At 50.2% G+C, this 19,407-nt stretch overlaps 1 protein-coding gene across 9 annotated transcripts in view; it reads left to right on the top strand.

Moving 5' to 3' along the window:
- ZMAT5 (zinc finger matrin-type 5) overlaps positions 1 to 19,407 on the top strand; it is a 36,576-nt gene that overhangs the window by 317 nt on the left and 16,852 nt on the right. For 2 of the 9 annotated variants that reach the window (XM_515063.8, XM_009438132.5), the window contains exons 2-3: positions 46 to 261; positions 18,650 to 18,803. In XM_515063.8, coding sequence (XP_515063.3) covers positions 18,677 to 18,803 — 127 coding nt within the window. In that variant the 5' untranslated portion in view covers positions 46 to 261; positions 18,650 to 18,676. Of the gene's footprint in view, positions 1 to 45; positions 798 to 12,372; positions 12,488 to 18,649; positions 18,804 to 19,407 lie in introns of those variants that run through there. The other 7 variants (XM_054675780.2, XM_016938931.4, XM_001136635.7 and 4 more) reach the window with 6 other exon arrangements.

The raw sequence follows: 19,407 nt of genomic DNA, 5'->3' as shown, positions 1-19,407 counted from the left end.
CCCAGATAATCTGATAAGATTTATTACCCAATTTTTCTTCTCCAGAATTCCTGGCTGTTAGAATATGTCAAACTACAACTCCCAGAAGCCCTCGCGCGCCATCACCTTCTCCCCGCCCTCCGCCCAGTCCCGGCTTAGATTCCCAAAGCTCTCTGGGAAGGGCGAACTGATGGCCAAGGCGAGACTACGAATCCCAGCAAGCAGTACGCGACGCGAGGACGCAGGAGGAGGAGCCCGGAGCTGCAGCCACCGGGGAGCCAGGTACCTTCCGCGAGACGTCGAGGGGCGAGTCCTAGTCTCTTTTCCCCGCACTGGAAGACTTGAACGCTTCCTTCTCTGTGCGTACGCCCTGCGGCGGGACGCACCATTTCTTGGGATAGGGTGTGGATAGAGGGGCGAGGGGAGCTGGGTTCCCGAGACCCTGGCTCAACTCTTCGCCTTGTCCCCTGCACCAGCCCCAAGTCTAGGCCAGGAGCTGGAGCCTGCGGCAAAAGTCTTGTCCTGGAGGTTAAACCCTTCACCCTGGATTAAGGGCAGGGACGGATCTGCCCTGCTTCCTGTTCCTCTCACCCCTGGGCTTCGCACCGGGCAACCCTGGTTTGGAAGGCTGGAGACTTGGAACCTGCTTGGGATTGAAAAGAGCAAGGGCTTTGGAGTACCTGGGGCATTCAACAGATGTTTTCCCAGCGCCTGTTCTGGTCCCTGCTCTGGGGACCCAGCAGTGAACAAAGTCCTTGCTCTCACAGAGCGCTCAGTCTACGGAGTGGGCGGGTGAGGAGATGCAGTAAAGCAAACAGGTAGTGCTTTGGTTGACTGGAGAGGCAGTGGTGGTGACATTGCACCCTGGGTAGCTGCCCTGGGGGGTGACACTTGACTAGAGACCTGAATGAATAGTAGAGTTGAACAGGAAAACGTTGGTGCAAAGGCCTTGAGGCAGCTACAGTCCTGGGATGTTTGAGGGAAAGAAGTAGAGTGGACTGTGAAGAGGTGGACTCCGGTCAGCTCATGTCTGGCCTTGGAACCCACCTTACGGAGTCTTGTTTTCTTTGGTTTTTGTTTTTAGAGACAGGGTCTCACTGTGTTGCCCAGGCTGGTCTCCAACTCCTGGGCTCAAGCGATCTTCCTGCCTCGGCCCCCCAAGGTGCGTGAGCCACCGCGTCTGGCCAAGGAGTCTTGTCTTTTTCTAATTGCACTAGGAGGCCATTGAAGGGTTTTCAGGAGAAATGCGACAAGATTTAACGTGCACTTTAATGTCATCATCCTGGCTGGTCTATGGAGAGTGGACCGCAAGGGGGAAGTTATTGTAGTAGATCATTTGAGGGAAGATGGGTGGTTATTTATTTGAGATGGAGTCTCGGTCTGTCGTCCAGACTGGAGTGTAGTGGTGCTATCTCGGCTCACTGCAACCTCCGCCTCCCGGGTTCAAGTGATTCTCCTGCTTCAGCCTCCCGAGTGGCTGGGATTACAGGCGCCTGCCACCATGCCTGGCTAATTTTTTTTTTTTAGTAGAGACGGGGTTTCACTATGTTGGCCAGGCTAGTCTCAAACTCCTGACTTCAGGTGATCCTCCCATCTTGGCCTCCCAAAGTGCTGGGATTACAGGCGTGAGCCACCACGCCCGGCCTGATGGGTGGTAGTTTAGGTTAGGGTGTGGAGCAGGGCAGTGATCAGATTTGGGATGTAATTTGGGAGGGAGGGCAGACAGAGCAAGCTAGCAGATGTGTGTAGGGTGCACAGGAAAGAGGAATTGAGGAGGATATCTAAGTTGTTTTTTTTTTTTTTTTTTTTTTTGAGACAGAGTCTCACTCTGTGCGGCTGGAGTGCAGTGGCACAATCTTGGCTCACTGCAACCTCTGCCACCCATGTTCAAGCAATTCTCATGCCTCAGCCTACTGAGTAGCTGGGATTACAAGCGGATGCCAACACGCCCAGCTCATTTTTGTATTTTTAGTAGAGACAGGGTTTCACCATGTTGGCCAGGCTGGTCTTGAACTCCTGGCCTCAAGTGATCCGCCTGCCACCGTCTCCCAAAGTGCCGGGATTACAGGTGTGAGCCACCGCGTCCAGCTGACATCTAAGTTTTGACCTCAACAATTTAAAATCAACAGAATGATCTTAAGTTCTGTTTTGGCCATGTCAGTTTGAGCTAGCCAACAGACATCAAGTGGAGGTGTCTAGAGGCAAATGAGGACATGGATCTGGAGTTTAGAGGCGAGGTATGAGCCTGAGAAGAGTCATCCGGATAGGGGTGGCATTCAAAACCAGGGACTGGGCTGGGGATGGTGCCTCACACCTATAATCCCAGTGTTTTGGGAGTCCAAGGCAGGAGGAACACTTGAGGCCAAGAGTTGAAGACCAGCCTGGGCCATATAGTGAGACCGTCTCCATGAAAAACAAACTAGGGGCCAGGCGCGGTGGCTCACACCTGTAATCCCCGCACTTTGGGAGGCTAAGGTGGGTGGATCACTTGAGGTCAGGAGTTCAAGACTAGCCTGGCCAACATGGTGAAACCCTGTCTCTACTAAAAATACAAAAAAATTAGCCAGGTGTGGTGGTACCCGCTTGTAATCCCAGCAACTCGGGAGGCTGAGGCAGGAGAATCGCTTGAACCTGGGAGGCGGAGGCTGCCACTAACCGAGATCGCGTCACTGCACTCCAGCCTGGGTGATGGAGCTCAAATGAAAACAAAACAAACAAAAACTAGGGATTGGATTGCAGGCCTGGCTCTGCCTCTGACTCTGACATTGATCAGGCTTTAACTCTCTGGACCATCTTTTAATTCATCTGTAAAGAGCAACAGTAATACCAGGTTAGGGGATCAGAAGGTAAAATGTGAAATGCTTTACATCCATGAGTTATCCTTACTGTGGTTTTATACTATTTGCAAAGCATCCTGGGAGCCCCTCAGAGCAGGAAGTTGTGAGGCTCCAGGGGAAGACTACTTAGGTCTTGCTAATCATTTCCAACCAATCTGGCTGATGGGAAGTTCAGAGGAGGGAGAAATGAGTAGGGAAGACCACAGGGAGTTAAAGGTATGGCTTGTTTCATTTGGTTTTATTATGTTTTATTTTTGTAGAGACAGGGTCTCCCTCCATTGCCCAGGCTGGAGTACAGTGGCACAAATTCCTGGTTGTAATAATCATAGTTCCTTGCAGCCTGGAACTCCTGGTCTCAAGCAATTCACCTGCTTCAACCTCCCAAATAGCTGGGATTACAGGTGTGCACCACCATGCTGGGTTATTATTATTACTATTATTATTTTGAGAAAGGGTCTTACTCTGTTGCCCAGGCTGGAGTGTAGTGGCACGATCATAGTTCACTGCAGCCTCGAACTCCTGGGCTCTAGTGGTACTCCCACCTCAGCCTTCCAAGTAGCTGGGACTACAGGTGCATGCCACTATGCCCCACTAATTTCGTTTTCTGGTTTTCTTATAGATTTTTTGTAAAGACTAAAAAAATTTAGGGGTGTCACCATGTTGGCCAGGCTGGTCTCAAATTACTGAGCTCAACTGATCCACCCACCTTGGCCTTCCAAAGTGCTGGGATTACAGACATGAGCCATCTCCCCAGCCTAATTTTTATTTATTATTATTATTATTATTATTATTTTGTTTGAGACGGAGTCTCATTCTGTCGCCCAGGCTGGAGTGCAGTGGCACCATCTCGGCTCACTGCAACCTCCGCCTCCTGGGTTCAAGTAATTCTCCTGCCTCAGCCTCCTGAGTAGCTGGGATTACAGGCGCCCGCCACCACACCCAGCTAATTTTTGTATTTTTAGTAGAGAAGGGGTTTCACCATGTTGGTCAGGCTGGTCTTGAATCTCTGACCTCGTGATCCACCCACCTCGGCCTCCCAAAATGCTGGGATTACAGGTGTGAGCCACCGCACCTGGCCTTATTTATTTATTTATTTATTTATTTATTGAGGCAGAGTCTCACTGTGTTGCCCAGGCTGGAGTGCAGTGGTGCATTCTCAGCTCACTGCAACCTCTGCCTCCTGGGTTCAAGTGATTCTGTTCTCTCAGCCTCCCGAGTAACTGGGATTACAGGCACCTGCCACCACGCCCGGATAATTTTTGTATTTTTAGTACAGACGGGTTTTCACCATCTTGGCCAGGCTGGTCTAGAACTCCTGACCTCAGGTGATCTGTCCGTCTCGGCCTCCCACCCAGCCTAATTTAAAAAAATTTTTTTGTAGAGAGAGGGTCTTGCCACATTGCCCAGGTTGGTCTCTAACTCCTGGCCACAAGGGATGCTCCCACCTTGGCCTCTCAAAGTACTGGATTTTGGTTTTATATTTTATCTTTTAAATTCTCATTCGGAGGTAATCATTTAAAAAACGTAATTTCCCTTAAACTAGCAGTCCCCAACCTTTTTGGCACCAGAGACCAGTTTTGTGGAAGACAGTTTTTCTATGGACGGGATACAGGAGAGGGATGGTTTCAGGATGATTCAAGTGGATTATATTTATTGTGCACTTTATTTCTGTTATTACATTGTAATATATAATGAAATAATTATACAGCTCACCATAATGTAGAATCAGTGGGAGGCCTGAGCTTGTTGTCCTGCAACTAGACGGTCCCATCTGGGGGTGATGGGAAACAGTGACAGATCAACAGGCATAGATTCTCATAAGGAGCGTGCAACCTAGATCCCTCGCATGCGCAGTTCACAATAGGATTCGTGCTCCTATGAGAATCTAATGCTGCCGATGATCTGACAGGAGACGAAGCTCAGGCAGTAATGCGAGCAATGGGGAGTGGCTGTAAATACAGATGAAGCTTCGCTTACTCACCTGCCACTCACCTCCTGCTGTGCGGCCCAGCTCCTGACAGGCCATGGACCCGTACCATTCCAGGGCCTGGGGGTTGGGGTCCCCTGCTTTAAGCCATGTATTTCAACTTAGAAATTATTATTCAATACATAAATACCGGAAAATAAGAAAAATGACCTTAATTTTTTTATTAATATTTGAACTCAAGTTGAAGATTCTAAATTTCTCAAGACACTCATCCCTATTTACAGCTTAATTTCATTCCTGCCAACATTTTAAATCTATTTGTAAATTTAATATATTTGATTTTCTTTTTAAGTACTTTATATGAATAACATAACAAGCAGTTTTCCCCAGAGTAAAGAGTTACTACAAAATCTAATCAATTAAACTTATAATGAATTTCAAGTTCTTATAAATAATTATTTTTACAGACTTAGTAAAATTCTCTATGTCAGTGGCTCTTAGTATAGGGAGCTAAAAAGAACAAAAACAAACAGGCTGTATTTCTGACATGAAATAGGAATATATGGGGGGCCTCTTAGTAACCTTTACAGCACCCCACGTAATTCTGTTATACAGTCCATATTTCCAATCATTGCTAACCTCTCAATCTAAAATCACAACTCTAATATCAATTACTGACATATATTTTGTCACTAACTCTATATTTTAACTTTTGTATTTTAAATAGGAATCACAATGCTTATCTGTTAGACACTCAACATATCACATTTTTTTTCAATATTACAGATACTTTTTTTGTTTTAGGCATTAGATTCTCATAAGGAGCACATAACCTAGATCCCTCGCATGCACAGTTCACAGTAGGGTTGTTCTGAGACAGTATCTCACTCTCTCACCCAGGCTGGAGTGCAGTGGTGCAATCTTGGCTCACTGCAGCCTCCATCTCCCCGGGCTCAAGCGATCCTCCTACCTCAACCTCTTGAGCAGTAGTAGCTGGGACCACAGGCCCGAGCCCGCACCACCATGTCTGGCTAATTTTTAAAAAATTATTTGTAGAGACAAGGTTCCCCTATGTTGCCCAGGCTGGTTTTGAACTCCTGGGCTCAAGTGATCCTCCGGCCTCCCAAAGTGCTGGGATTACAGGTGTGAGCCACCATGCCCTGTCTACAGCTAATTTTTTTTTTTTTTTTTTTTTTTTTGAGACGGAGTTTCACTCTCACCAGGCTGGAGTGCAGTGGCACAATCTCGGCTCACTGCAACCTCCGCCTCCCAGGTTCAAGCAATCCTCCTGCCTCAGCCTCCTGAGTAGCTGGGACTATGGGTGCCCACCACCACGCCCAGCTAATTTTTATATTTTTAGTAGAGACAGGGTTTCACCACGTTGGCCAGGATGGTCTCGATCTCTTGACCTTGTCATCCGCCTGCCTCAGCCTCCCAAAGTGCTGGGATTACAGGCGTGAGCCACTGTGCCTGGCCAACAGCTACTTTTTAATTCCAAAATATACAGATTATTACTAAATTTAGGATAGGAACATTAATACAGTGAATTTGATTTGCTCTTATGCTTCTATTTTTAATTCTAAACTTTCCAGGAGTGTGACAAGACACTTATCTAGTAAGAAAACAGCTTTATCCACTTTAACTAATTGTGCTTAGCATCAAGTTGGATTACCACTTCAGTGACCTGAGGTTATTCATAATTGGACTGATTTCTAGCTGGGACATGAGTCCAGGGAGCTGTGTCTACCCAGAATAACTGTCCCCAGCAGAGGCTGCATTTGGAACTCAAGGGAAAGTTCATTCCTCCAGGCTTTTGCTTCTTAAGGGGTATTAGACTTGCTAGTTAAAATGCAGATTTCTAGGTCCCCCTCCAGATCTGCTAAATCAGGATTTCTGGGGACCTGACCCAGGAGACTATTTTTTTGTTTTTGAGACAGAGTCTTGCTCTGTCACCCAGGCTGGAATACAGTGGCACAATCTGGGCTCACTGCAACCTTCACCTCCTGGGTTCAATCTCGTGCCTCAGCCTCCCAAGTAACTGGGATTACAGGTGTGCACCACCACGCTGAGCTAATTTTTTTTTTTTTTTTTTGAGACAGAGGAGTCTGTCTCTGTCACTCAGGCTGGAGTGCAGTGGCACAATCTCGGTTTACTGCAAGCTCCGCCTCTCAGGTTCAAGCGATTCTCCTGCCTCAGCCTCCTGAGTAGCTGGGATTACAGGCGCCTGCCACCATGCCCAGCTAATTTTTTTTATTTTTTGAGACGGAATCTCGCTCTGTTGCCCAGGCTGGAGTGCAGTGGTGCAATCTCGGCTCGCTGCAACCTCCGCCTCCCGGGTTCAAGAAATTCTCCTGCCTCAGCCTTTCGAGTAGCAGGGACTACAGGCTCATGCCGCCATTCCCAGCTAATTTTTTGTATTTTAGTAGAGATGGGGTTTCACCATGTTGCCCAGGGTGGTCTCAAACTCCTGAGCTCAGGCAATCCACCCACCTCGGCCTCCCAAAGTGCCAGGATTACAGGCATGAGCCACCGTGCCCGGCCTAATTTTGTATTTTTAGTAGAGACAGGGTTTCACCATGTTGGCCAGGCTGGTCTTCAACTCCTGACCTCAGGTAATCTGCCCGCCTAGCCTCCCAAAGTGCTAGGATTACGGACATGAGCCACCATGCCCGGCCCCCTTTTATTTTTTTGAGACAGGGTCTCACTCTGTTGCCCAAGCTGGAGTACAGTGGCATGATCAGAGTTCACTGTAACTTCAGACTCCTGGGCTCCAGTGATCCTCCCATCTTAGCATCTTGAGTAGCAAGGACTACAGACACATGACACCCCAACTGGCTAATTAAAAAAAAAATTTTTTTTTAGAGACAGGGTCTCACTATGTTGCCCAGGCTGGTATTGAACTCGTGACCTCAACTGATCTGCCTTGGCCTGCCAAAGTGCTGGGGTTACAGGTGTGAGTCACTGCATTTAGCTGAGATTCATTTTTAATAAGTTTCTCACTTGGAAGCCATGGAAAATTTTGAGCGGGGATGATTTAAGGAGAGTTGATCTGATGCTGCTTATGATACAGTGAATGGAGGGGGCTGTCCAGATGTGAGGAGTGCAGAGGTGAGGAGCTGAGTTCTTTCTTGGGCAGTAGTGACAGTGGAGATAGAGGATCAGATGATATTTGGTGCCCAGACTCGGGAGAGAAGAAGGGGGAGGCAGAGACAGTTCTGAGTCCAAGTATCTGGTTCAGGAGCCTCATTCAGACTATTTTTACCTTTCCTATTTGGAAACTCTGGCCTCTTGGGACCTGTAACTATCTGATGAGAAACTTGTCTCCAGCCCGCAGTCCCTGGAGCCCAGATTCAGGCTCAGCCGACCTTCACCAGGCCTTGGGGTGTGCTAGGCCAAGTCTGGTTGGAATCAGGGTTTGCCTTGTCAGTCTTCATCCAGGGGGTGAGGGGAATGTCTGCTCTATTTCTTTCACTTACCACCCCTGGCTGGTTCATCCGAGTGAACCAAGTCTCTGGAACCCTCCATGGCAGCCTCCAGAGGGAGAAGGAATAGGATTTATCCCCGCCTTACAAATTTCCCTCTTGTTCTTTTTCTCTTTTTTAGAGGCTAGTCAAGCGAGGCAGTGGGAGTGCAGAAGGAACAAAGAAATCTGTATCTGGTTGTGATCAGTTAGTCACCAACACTGCTGCACTTGGACTAGCCCCCCACTTTTTTTGAAGGGACTTTTTGTGTGTGTGCAAATTTTAAAACAATACATGCCAAATATAGAAACTTTAAAAAATAGACAGATACCAAATGAAAAAAATCTGGACATAATCCTATTAAGTTTTCTTTTCTTTTTTGAGATGAGGTCTTGCTCTGCCACCCAGGCTGGAGTGCAGTGGCATGATCTCGGCTCACTGCAACCTTCATCTCCTGGGCTCAAGCGATCCTCCCACCTCAGCCCCCCAAGTATCTGGAACTATAGGCATGCATCACCACACCCAGCTAATTAAAAAAAAAAAAAAAACTTTTTGTAGAGATAGGGTCTTACTATGTTGCTCAGGCTGGTCTCAAACTCCTGGACTTAAGCAATCCTCCTTTCTTGGCCTCCCAAGGTGCTGGGATTACAGGAATGAACCACTGCGTCCAACCTAAAGCAACAAACTTTTATTCTCTCATACTGTTTCTAGGGTCAGGAATCTGGGCTCTGCTTAGCTGAGTGGTTCTGACTGCGTCTCTCGGGAGGTTGCAGTCAAGATACCAGCCAGGGTGGAGTCTTCTGAAGGCTTAACTGCGGCCAGAGGGTTTGCTTCCAAATGTATTCACATGGCTGTTAGCAGGGGGTCTCAGTTCCTTGCCACGTGGGCCACCCTGCAGGGCTGCTCACAGTGTGGCAGCTGGCTTCCCCCAGACCAAGTGATCAGAGAAAGAAGACACTGAGATGGAAGCAGCAGTGTCTTTTTTTTTTTTTTTGGAGAGGGAGTCTCATTCTGTTGCCCAGGCTGGAGTGCAGTGGTGATCTCGGCTCACTGCAACCTCTGTCTCCCGGGTTCAAGCAATTCTCCTGCCTCAGCCTCCCAAGTAGCTGGGACTATAGGTGCACGCCCCACACCCGGCTAATTTTTTGTATTTTAGTAGAGATGAGGTTTCCCCATGTTGGTCAGGCTGGTCTCGAACTCCTGACCTCAAGTGATCCGCCCGCCTTGGCCTCCCAAAGTGCTGGGATTACAGGTGTGAGCCACCATGCCCTCCCTGCAGTGTCTTTTATAACCTGTTCTTGGAAATGGCATACCCTCACCTCTGCTCTGTTCTCTTGGTCACACAGACCAACCCTGACCCAGCTTGTGAGGGGACTACACAAGGTGTGAAAATCAGGAGGTGGGATTGCTGGGGGCTTGGAGGCTGGCTGCAACATGCACAAGCGTGTGTGAAGCACCATTGGCGTGCCAGGCACTGTGCTAAGCAGCTAGCATGCATGATTTAATTCTCACAGTAATCTTATGAAATAGTCATTACCCTCGTCTTCCAGATGAAGCTCAGAAGTAAGCAGTTTGCTGAGAGTTACACAACCTGAGAGTGGCAGGGACTGGATTCAGACCTGGGTTGGTGATTAGAGTAGTTGTGTTTAAGGGAAAACAGCTTCAAAGGATTGTTCTGTGTGACCTTGAGCATGCTCTCACCCTCTCTGTTCTGTCCATCATCTGCTACCTTAGGCTAGCATTTCCTTCTGTTTTTTTTTTTTTTTTTTTTCTGTGAAGTCCTTTTTTTTTTTTTGAGATTGAGGTCTCACCCTGTTGTCCAGGCTGGAGTGCACTGGCGTGATCACGTCACACTGCAGCCTTGAACTCCTGGGCTCAAGTGATCCTTCCACTTCAGCCTCCCAAGCAGCTGGGACAACAGGTGTGTGTTATCATACCTAGCTAATTTTTTAATTAAAAAATATATATATATTTTTAGATAGTCTCGCTCTGTCGCCCAGGCTGTAGTGTAGTGGTGCAATCTTGGCTCACTGCAACCTCCGCCTCCCAGGTTCAAGTGATGCTCCTGCCTCAGCCTCCTGACTAGCTGGGATTACAGGCATGCACCATCATGCCCAGCTAATTTTTGTATTTTTAGTAGAGATGGGGTTTCACCATGATAGCCTCGAACTCTTGACCTCAGGTGATCCACCTGCGTCAGCCTCCCAAAGTGCTGGGATTAAAGGTGTGCGCCACCATGCCTGGTCAAATTTAAAAAAAATTTTTTGTGGAGATGGGGTCTAACTATGTTGCCCAGGCTGGTCTCAAACTCCTGGGCTCAAGTGATCCTCCTACCTTGGCCTCCCAAAGTGCTGGGATTACAAGTGTGAGCCACTGTGCCCAGCCTGGACTCGCATTTCTCTGTGGAGTCTGAATCAGGACTTTCTTACATCCTGGCCCTGTCCCAGACCTGCCGAGTCAGAAATTGCAGTGGGTGGGCCCCTCGCTGCCTTAGACCTGTGGGAAAAAGATGATGTGCCTTACCCTAGGGGAGGGCAGGAGGCAAACACAGGGATGAGGTCAGGATGAAAAAGGTGTGTGGCTGCCACCCAAGGATCTCAAGGATGCCTCTAGCATACGGGGGTTCGGTCAGGAAAGACATCTGGATTTCCTTGGCGCTTCCTTCCAAACAGGGTCCTGCACCAGCAGTCTGCAGACCACCCCCACAGGGTGGTTCTGATGCCATCAACTCCAGATGGCAGGCATATATGACACTGGGACATTACCGAGCTCCTAGTGGGCGTGCAATAAAGCCGTCCTCTGGCTGTGGTTTACTGTTTACCTGGGGTCTGGAGGTGCCATAATTAGAAAAAATAACAGGTGAGCTTCAGGGTCGCCTGTGGTGAGCACAAGTCCAGGATAATTACAGTGCGCATCCCAGCCCCTGGCCAAAGGCCGAGCTGTTGGCTTATTTTTGCCTTGTGCCAAAGCCAGCTCTGTCTGTACCTGAGACACACACAACGAAAGGAATGGAGAATATTGATGAAGCGCAAATGTTTGCCCTGTAGCAGCCTCACAGCAGGACAGTGGGATGGGGAGAGAGTGGGCTCTGGGGTCAGCCAGACCCAAGTGTGCGTGCCAGCTCTGGTGTGCCTTGGCTGTGGGGCCTTAGGCACGTGGCTTCACAGTGTCATGGTGAAGACTCCACAGGAGGGGATGTGGGGGTCCATGGCACCCTGGCCCACTGGCAGCTCAGGATGATGAGACGTGGTTGTTATTGGTTATTGATGTAAGTGTCATTATTGTTACCGACACTAACAGTAATTGTTATGGTTATTGTTAGAGTCTTTCTGGCCATGGCTGTGAACAAATTAGGACCGAGTTTTCCCAAACCTGTTTTCTGGTCTGTAAAATGGACACTTGATATTGATATCTACTCAGAGTGTCTCTAGGAGGATTAAATAAGGGAATGAAAGCGAAGTGCCAAGCAAGCGGGAATCAAATCTGAAGCTGTCACCCCTCACCCACCATCCCCAGCCTCTTTTCTCCTCTCTGCCACCCCACAGTGCCTTGACTAGTTTTCTTCTTTCTTTCTCTTTCTTTCTTTCTTTCTTTCTTTCCCTTCCTTCCTCCCTCCCTCCCTCCCTCCCTCCCTCCCTCCCTCCCTCCCTCCCTCCCTCCCTCCCTCCTTTCTTTCTTTCTTTCTTTCTTTCTTTCTTTCTTTCTTTCTTTCTTTCTTTCTTTCTTTCTTTCTTTCTTTCTTTCTTTCTTCTTTTTTGACAAGGTCTCACTTTGTTGCCCAGCCTGGAGCATAGTGGCACAATCTCGGCTCACTGCAACCTCCACTGCCTGGGTTCGAGCAATTCTCCTGCCTCAGCCTCCTGAGCAGCTGGGATTATAGGCGTGCGCCACCACGCCCGGCTAATTTTGTATTTTTAGTAGAAACGGGGTTTCACCATGTTGGTCAGGCTGGTCTCAAACTCCTGACCTCAAGTGATCCACCCACCTTGGCCTCCCAAAGTGCTGGGATTACAGACATGAGCCACTGTGCCCGGCCTGGGGTTCAGAGTGTGTTCACTTAGAGGGTGAGGGGGTGGGCAGCCTGGATGATAATAGTAACAACAGTAACAGCCTCCGTTATTGAGCAGGAACTATATGCTAGGCACCTTTTTTTCTTTGTTTGAGACAGGGTCTCTGTCACCCAGGCTGGAGTGTAGTGGCGCAATCTCGGCTCGCTGGAGCCTTGACCTCCTTGGGCTCAAGCTATCCTCCCACCTCAGCCTCTCAAATAGCTGGGACTACAGGTATGCACCACCATGCCTGCCTAATTTTTTTCTTTCTTTCTGTAGAAATGGGGTCTGCCCATGTTGTCCAGGCTGGTCTCGAGCTCCTGGGCTCCAGTGATCCTCCCACCTCGGCCTCCCAACATGTTGGGATTACAGGCCTGAGCCATTGCAGCTGGCTACTAGGCACCTTAATGTACTACTGCCTCGGTAAACCTCAGCAGCTGTGGGATCCATATTTTATAGCTAAGAATAGATCAAGGGAGATGAAATGACTTCCCAGGGGTCACCCAGCTCATAAGCAGCAGAGCTGGAATTCAGATGTGACCCATGTGATCCAGAGGTTGTCCCACTAGCCTTGCCCGCTGCCCCTTGGCCAAGAGAAGCCAGCACTCTCACCTGCTGGTGCTCCAGGGATCCAGCAGATGCCTTTGCAGCCGTGCACCTGGTCCCTGGGAGTGGGTGGATGGCACCACCTGTGTTTCTGGCAGGGAGTGGGGCCGGATGGTTCTGTGTTCCAGACGGGACCTCGCTCACACTCTGCTGCGTGTGCCACCCTCAGAGGATGGGGATGAATCACAGCAGAGGGGGCCAGCTTAGTCAGCACCCCATGATGGTGTCTGGGCGCCATTTAGAGACACTCCAGCTGTCCCCTTCCTCCCCTGTCCCTGACCCCTCCTCGGCTGCCAAGTACGGTGGTGCAGGTTGCACCTTGTGCAAGGACACCTGGCTGAGGGGTGAGCTGGAGCTGAACTCCAGCCGGCATTCTGCTTGCCAAGTTGTGTGTCTGGCAGGGCGCTGCATGTGTCCAGAGGATTCTGCAAGTTGAACCTTATCCTAATGTGGGCAAAGGCATCAGAGCGGGAGGCATTTGGTTCAGGAGCTCTAGAATTTTACATCTGAGCGAGGTCATCTTGTTGAAGGCCAGCCTCTGTCTGGGAACATGGCCTCAGGCACATGCCTGTGGGGACAGGACTGTGAAGTAGGTAGAATGTGTGCCCCCTCACCCCCATGCCATCCCTGGGCAGTGGGGGCTCTGCACAGCTGGTTCTTTTTTGTTGTTGTTGCTTTTTTTGAGAGGGAGTCTTGCTCTGTCACCCAGGCTGGAGAGCAGTGGTTCGATCTCGGCTCACTGCAACCTTCGCCTCCTGGATTCAAGTGATTCTCCTGCCTCAGCCTCCTGAGTAGCTGGGATTACAGGCGTGCGCCACCACACCCGGCAATTTTTTTTTTCTTTTTCAGATGCAGTCTTGCTCTGTCACCCAGGCTGGGGTGCAGTGGTGCGATCTTTGCTTACTGCAACCTCTGCCTCCTGGGTTCAAGCAATTCTTCTGCCTCAGCCTTCTGAGTAGCTGGGACTACAGGCACACGCCACCATGCCCAGCTAATTTTTGTATTTTTAGTAGAGACAGGGTTTCACTGTGTTGGCCAGGCTGGTCTCTAACTCCTGACCTCGCTATCCACCCTCCTCAGCCTCCCAAAGTGTTGGGATTATGGGCGTGAGCCACCACGCCTGGCCTGAACACTGTTATTATCCCAGTTTTCATAGCAGGAAAACAAGGCCAGAAATGCCAGTATCACTGAGTGAGAAAATTAGGAAGCAGTAGCGACTGGATGTAAGCCCTGACATCTGACTCCAGAGCCAGCTCTTAACCCTATCCCTGGACAGCCTCCCCAGGCACAGAAGTGCAGAGATAGCTGGTCCTGGTGCTCAGTGCTGTCCCCAGGCTGGGTATCCCGCTCTCGGAGGTGAGATGGGGGTGCTGTGACCTGCTTCTTAGGGTGAGAGGGTCAGAGAGGGGCCTGCCCAGGTGGTGCTCAGTGAGCATGCTTTCCCGTCCCAGACTGTGCTGCCCATTGGTCTCCCTGGCCTGACACTGCACATGTGTCTGTGACAGGTAGATAGAAAGCATTGCCGGCTTGGTGCGGTGGCTCTCGACTGTAATCCCAGCACTGCAGGAGGCAGAGGTAGGAGGATCACTTGAGCTCAGGAGTTTGAGACCAACCTGGGCAACGTGGCGAGACCAATATTTACATTTTTTAAAAAAGCGTTATTTTGGGCATCTTCTCATCTGATCACTGGATATTAGAACCAGAGAGGCCTTTAGAGATCAACTGGTCCTGCCACTGCAGCTTCCCACATGGGGAAACTGAGGCCCAGAGAGGGCAAGTGGCTGAGTCACAGACTGAGCCACGTGGCAGAGCTGGGACTGGAATGTGGGGTCGTGTTGACCCATCCAGGATGGCCGAACACTTCTCATGTGCTAGATGATGGGTGGGCAGAGGAGGGCATGGGTGGGCAGCCATGGCCCTGAGCTGAGGCTGACAAGGTGATGAAGTGAAGGGAACCATTAGCTGGCTTGCCCCCCATGGAGTGGAGGGGGTGAGAGAGAGGGGGGAAAATGTGAACACCCACACATATACACACACATACAGCCCACCAAAGGGGCTTACCATTTGGGTCAGAGTGTGGCTGGGGAGGCAGGCCGAGGAGCGTGTGGTCCAGTTTCCTGGTGGGCTGGTGTTTGGGACAGCTAGCACGGCAGCATGAAGACAGGCTTTCCTGGCAGACCTGAGCCCCAGGTACCCTGAGGCCTGCTCTGCCCTTCCTATGTGTGTGAGCTGGGGCCCCTCATGGCACCTGTCTGGGCCTCAGTTGCCTCATTCATGAATGAGATTATAATCCACACCTCTTGGGGCTTGAAGGGGCTAGCATGGTCCTAGGGTGTAGCTAGTGATTAATAAAGGAAAATTGTCATTAGTATGATTTGTTGGAAGGAGACTTTTTTTTTGGATGGGGGTCTTGCTCTGTTGTCCAGGCTGGAGTACAATGACTCAGTCTCAGTTCACTGCAGCCTCTGCCTCCTGGGCTCAAGCCAGCCTCCCGCCTCACTTCCTGAGTAGCTGGGAATACAGGCATGTGCCACCACGCTCAGCTGATTTTTGCATTTTTTGTACAGATGGGGTTTCACTCTATTGCCCAGGCTGGTCTTGAACTCCTGGACTCAAGCAATCGACCCATCTCGGCCTCCCAAAATGCTGGGATTAAGGAGGAGACTTTCATTATGTGATCAGGAGTGGGGACCCTAGAGGCCTGCTACCTGGATTCCAAGCCCAGCGGGGCTCCTTCCTAGCAGTGTGACCTTGGCTAAGTCACTTCATTTCTGGAACCTGAGTGCCCCCATCTAAAAAGGCATAACAGGCCCTCCCCCACAGGTTATCCTGGGGATTAAATGAGATGATGCATATAGAGCTTTCAGCTTAGTGCCAGCACGTAGTAGGTATTCAATGAACCACTAGCCCTAATAATAGGTAATATTTATTGAGCACTTGCTTAATGCCAGGTATTATCAGCATCATTTTCATCTGCATTAGGAAACTTCTCTGTACCACTTCCTGATCAAGCAGCCATTGCCTCATATTCCCACAGTGAACATAGAGGCCTAGAGACGGGAAGTGACTTGCCCAAGGTCACACAGGCAGCTTTTCAATGCCTGTGTGGTTTTGTCTATCTAAGTAGGCCGCAGAGCCACCATTCTGTTCCAGTCTCCCAGAGAACCACCCTCCCTGTCCCCTCCCTTCCCCATTACTCTCCAGCGCCAGCAGCTTCTGGGAGCTTCAAGCTTTCTGAATGGCTTGGTTTAGCACTCGGCCGTTAAACGTTCATCTCTTACAATTTCAATCCAATTCCTATAAGTTTATTGGCAAGATGGGGGGTGTATTAGAGCTGCCAAATTTAATATATCAAGTGTGCGTGTCTGGGACACGGTCCCTCTGCAGTAATGGGAGAAGAGAGGTTTTATATGTTTTCATTTTGAATGACTGTCTGTTCCTGATCCCATTACAGCCCCTGACTTAATGGCTGCTGTCCCTGTCTGCTGCAAGAATGGCTTTCTCCATCAACCTGCTTGGCTGTTGGGACTGTCTCTGTGTCTCTCCCCAGTCTCCTCCTCCTGAGCTGTGTTCCCCCATTGGTCCACTGTGGTGATCAGGTCCTGGGAGTCCAGGGCTTTGGCTGCTAGCCCGGATAGCTACCTTGTGACCTGGGGGAAATCATTTCTCTTCCTCATCTGGGCCTCAGGAACCTGTTCTGTGAAGTGAGGGGTCTGACCACAGGGTGAGCAGTTGGTCTGGGCTCAGCCTTGGCAGATCCCCCTCGGTGGCCCAAAGTGGACCTGTCTGTCCTCCTGTTTTGCAGCACCATACTCATGGACCCAAGGGCTGGCCATGAGAGTCATTGAATTGCCACCCACCTTGGGCTGCAGATCTCCTGGGTCAGGAGTGGTGGCTGTGGTCACCATGGCTGAGGGGTCTTAAGACCCCAAAATGTTTTCATTTCCCTCTGTGACTGGATTCGGACCTGCCACCTGATAATTTAGTGATCTCCTTGGGAAGCTGTCAGCATTCACTGCCTGCGCCCTCTGGCTTCTCTAAGCCTTGAACTGGCTGTGGAAGAGAGGACACCTGGCAATGTAACATTAGGGGACTGGGTTTGCCTTCTGCTTATCAGCTGTGTGACCTTGGGCAAATCACGCTCCCTCTCTGAACCTCAGTTGTCCCAAAGGGAAAATGAGAATTGATTCATTTAACAAGTACTTCAATGCCTACTCTGTACTGTGCACTATTTTAGGTGCTGGGGCTCCAGCAGTAAACAAAACACAAACCTGCCCTCATGGGTTTATATTCTCATTGTGGGAGAAAGACAGTAAACATAACAAGTAACTTATTGCACGAAGAGTGTATTAGTCCGTTCTCACATTGCTATAAGGAAATACCCAAGACTGGGTAATTTACAAAGGAAAGAGGTTTAAGTGACTCACAGTTCTGCATGGCTGGGAAGGCCTCAGGAAACTTACAATCATGGCAGAAGGGAAAGGGGAGGCAGGCACCTTCTTCACAAGGCAGCAGGAGAGAGAAGTGCGAGCAAAGCACGAAGAGCCCCTTATAAAACCATCAGATCCTGTGAGAACTCTTCACTATCATGAGAACAGCATGGGGGAAACCACCCCCATGTCAGTTACCCCCACCTGGTCTCTCCCTGGACACCTGGGGATTATGGGGATTACAATTCGAGATGAGATTTGGTTGGGGATACAAAGCCTCACCATATCAAAGGGTGATACATGCTATGAGGGAAAATAAAGCAGGGAGTGGAGGAAGCTAAGTGGAAGATTCTGCCATCTTGAATAAAGTAGCATTGGAGCAAAGATGGAAGGGGTCAGGAGGGGAAGTGAGGCGGGAGTTTGCAGGAGGGCATACCCCTCCCTGAGGAGCCTTGGGTGCAAAGGCCGGGAGGTGGCCATGTACCTGGCATGTGTGAGGAGCAAAGGGGAGGCCGGTGTGGCCTATATGATGCAAATGTGGAGGTCAGAGGTATGGTAGGGGATGGGGCAGTGGCTCATACCTGTAATCCCAGCACTTTGGGGGGCCAAGGCGGGAGGACACTTGAGCCCAGCAGACCAGCCTCTGCAACATAGCGAGACCCCATCTCTACAAAAAAATTGTTTTTTTAAGTTAGGCATGATGACATGCACCTGTAGTCTCAGCTACTTGGGAGACTGAGGCGGGAGGATCACTTGAGCCCAGAAGGTTAAAGCTACAGTAAGCTGTGATCACACCACTGCACTCCACCCTGGGTGACAGAGCGAGACTCTGTCTCAAAAAAATAAAACCCTATGTGGTAGGAGACAAGGGAGGCCAGCCACAGGGTATAAGGTGGCAGTTCAGCCTACTTACATGTTAGAATCACCTGATAGACTTTAAAAACTACCAAACAGCAGCCAGGCACAGTGGCTCATGCCTGTAATCCCAGCACTTTGAGAGGCTGAGACAGGAAGATTGCTTGAACCCAGGAGGTGGGGGCTGCAGTGAGCTGTGTTTGCAACACTGCACTCCAGCCTGGGTGACAGAGCAACACCCTCTCAAGAAAAAACAGTGCCCAGGCCTCACCCACTGAGGTTCTACTTTAACTGGCCTAAGTTGCAGGCTAGGCATCAGAATGGTTAACAGATCCCTCTGGAAAGAGGCCTCTTAGGCCATACTCATCAGCTTGACACTCCTAATGAGGCGGGGTGCATATAAGTAAAGCCTGGGCTCAGGCCTGGCCCTCAGGAAGGATTCAGTGGGCTGGTGAGGGATGTGTTTTCTCCAATGGTCTAATCTGAGCTCTTTGTGGCTTCCCAGGCAGCAAAGCACCTGCTCTGAGTGGCCATGGGGAAGCGATACTTCTGTGACTACTGCGACCGCTCCTTCCAGGACAACCTCCACAACCGCAAGAAGCACCTGAACGGGCTGCAGCACCTCAAGGCCAAGAAGGTCTGGTACGACATGTTCCGAGGTGGGTGCCGCTGGCTGGGCCCCAGGCTCCTGGAGCCCTGCTCTCTGATCTTTCTTATCATCAAAGACTCCTGTGGGTCAGTGACAGTCTAGGTCTGGGCTCTTTGAGGATCAAAAGAGAGGGAGGCCTGAGCCACTGGGCCCTCAGAGGAGCAGGCTGGTAGGTGAGCTCTTTCCCCAACAACGCTGACTGAAGGCTCTGTGGACAGGAGGAAGGCCCTAGAAGGAGGTGATGTTTGAGCCAACAGCTAAAATAGGGGAAAGCTAGCCATGCAGTTCTGGGTGGAGGGTGTGAAGAGAAGCAGGCAGCCCTGAGTCCAGCACCAGGGCTCTCGGAGCAGGAGGGAGAGGGTGTGGCTGGGCGGAGCAGGCCAGGGGAGAATGGTAGGGCTCAAGCTGGCTCTGGGGCAGGGATCTTCCAAGCCTGTGGAGGCCATCATAAGCAGGGGGCAGAGGTGGGGGGGTCCCTGTTCCAAGGGCAGAGAGCAGCCTTTGAAGGGCTTTAGCTGCCGTGGCCAGACCTGCCTTGACAGCGCAGACTGCTTCGTGGGGAGCAGTTGGGTGCGGTCAGTGGCAGTTGAATGGCTGCAGGCACGGGTGAATAA

This window comes from Pan troglodytes, chromosome 23 (genome assembly GCF_028858775.2).
Source record: "Pan troglodytes isolate AG18354 chromosome 23, NHGRI_mPanTro3-v2.0_pri, whole genome shotgun sequence".
Taxonomy (NCBI): domain Eukaryota; kingdom Metazoa; phylum Chordata; class Mammalia; order Primates; family Hominidae; genus Pan; species Pan troglodytes.
This window is presented reverse-complemented; position numbering and strand designations above follow the sequence as displayed.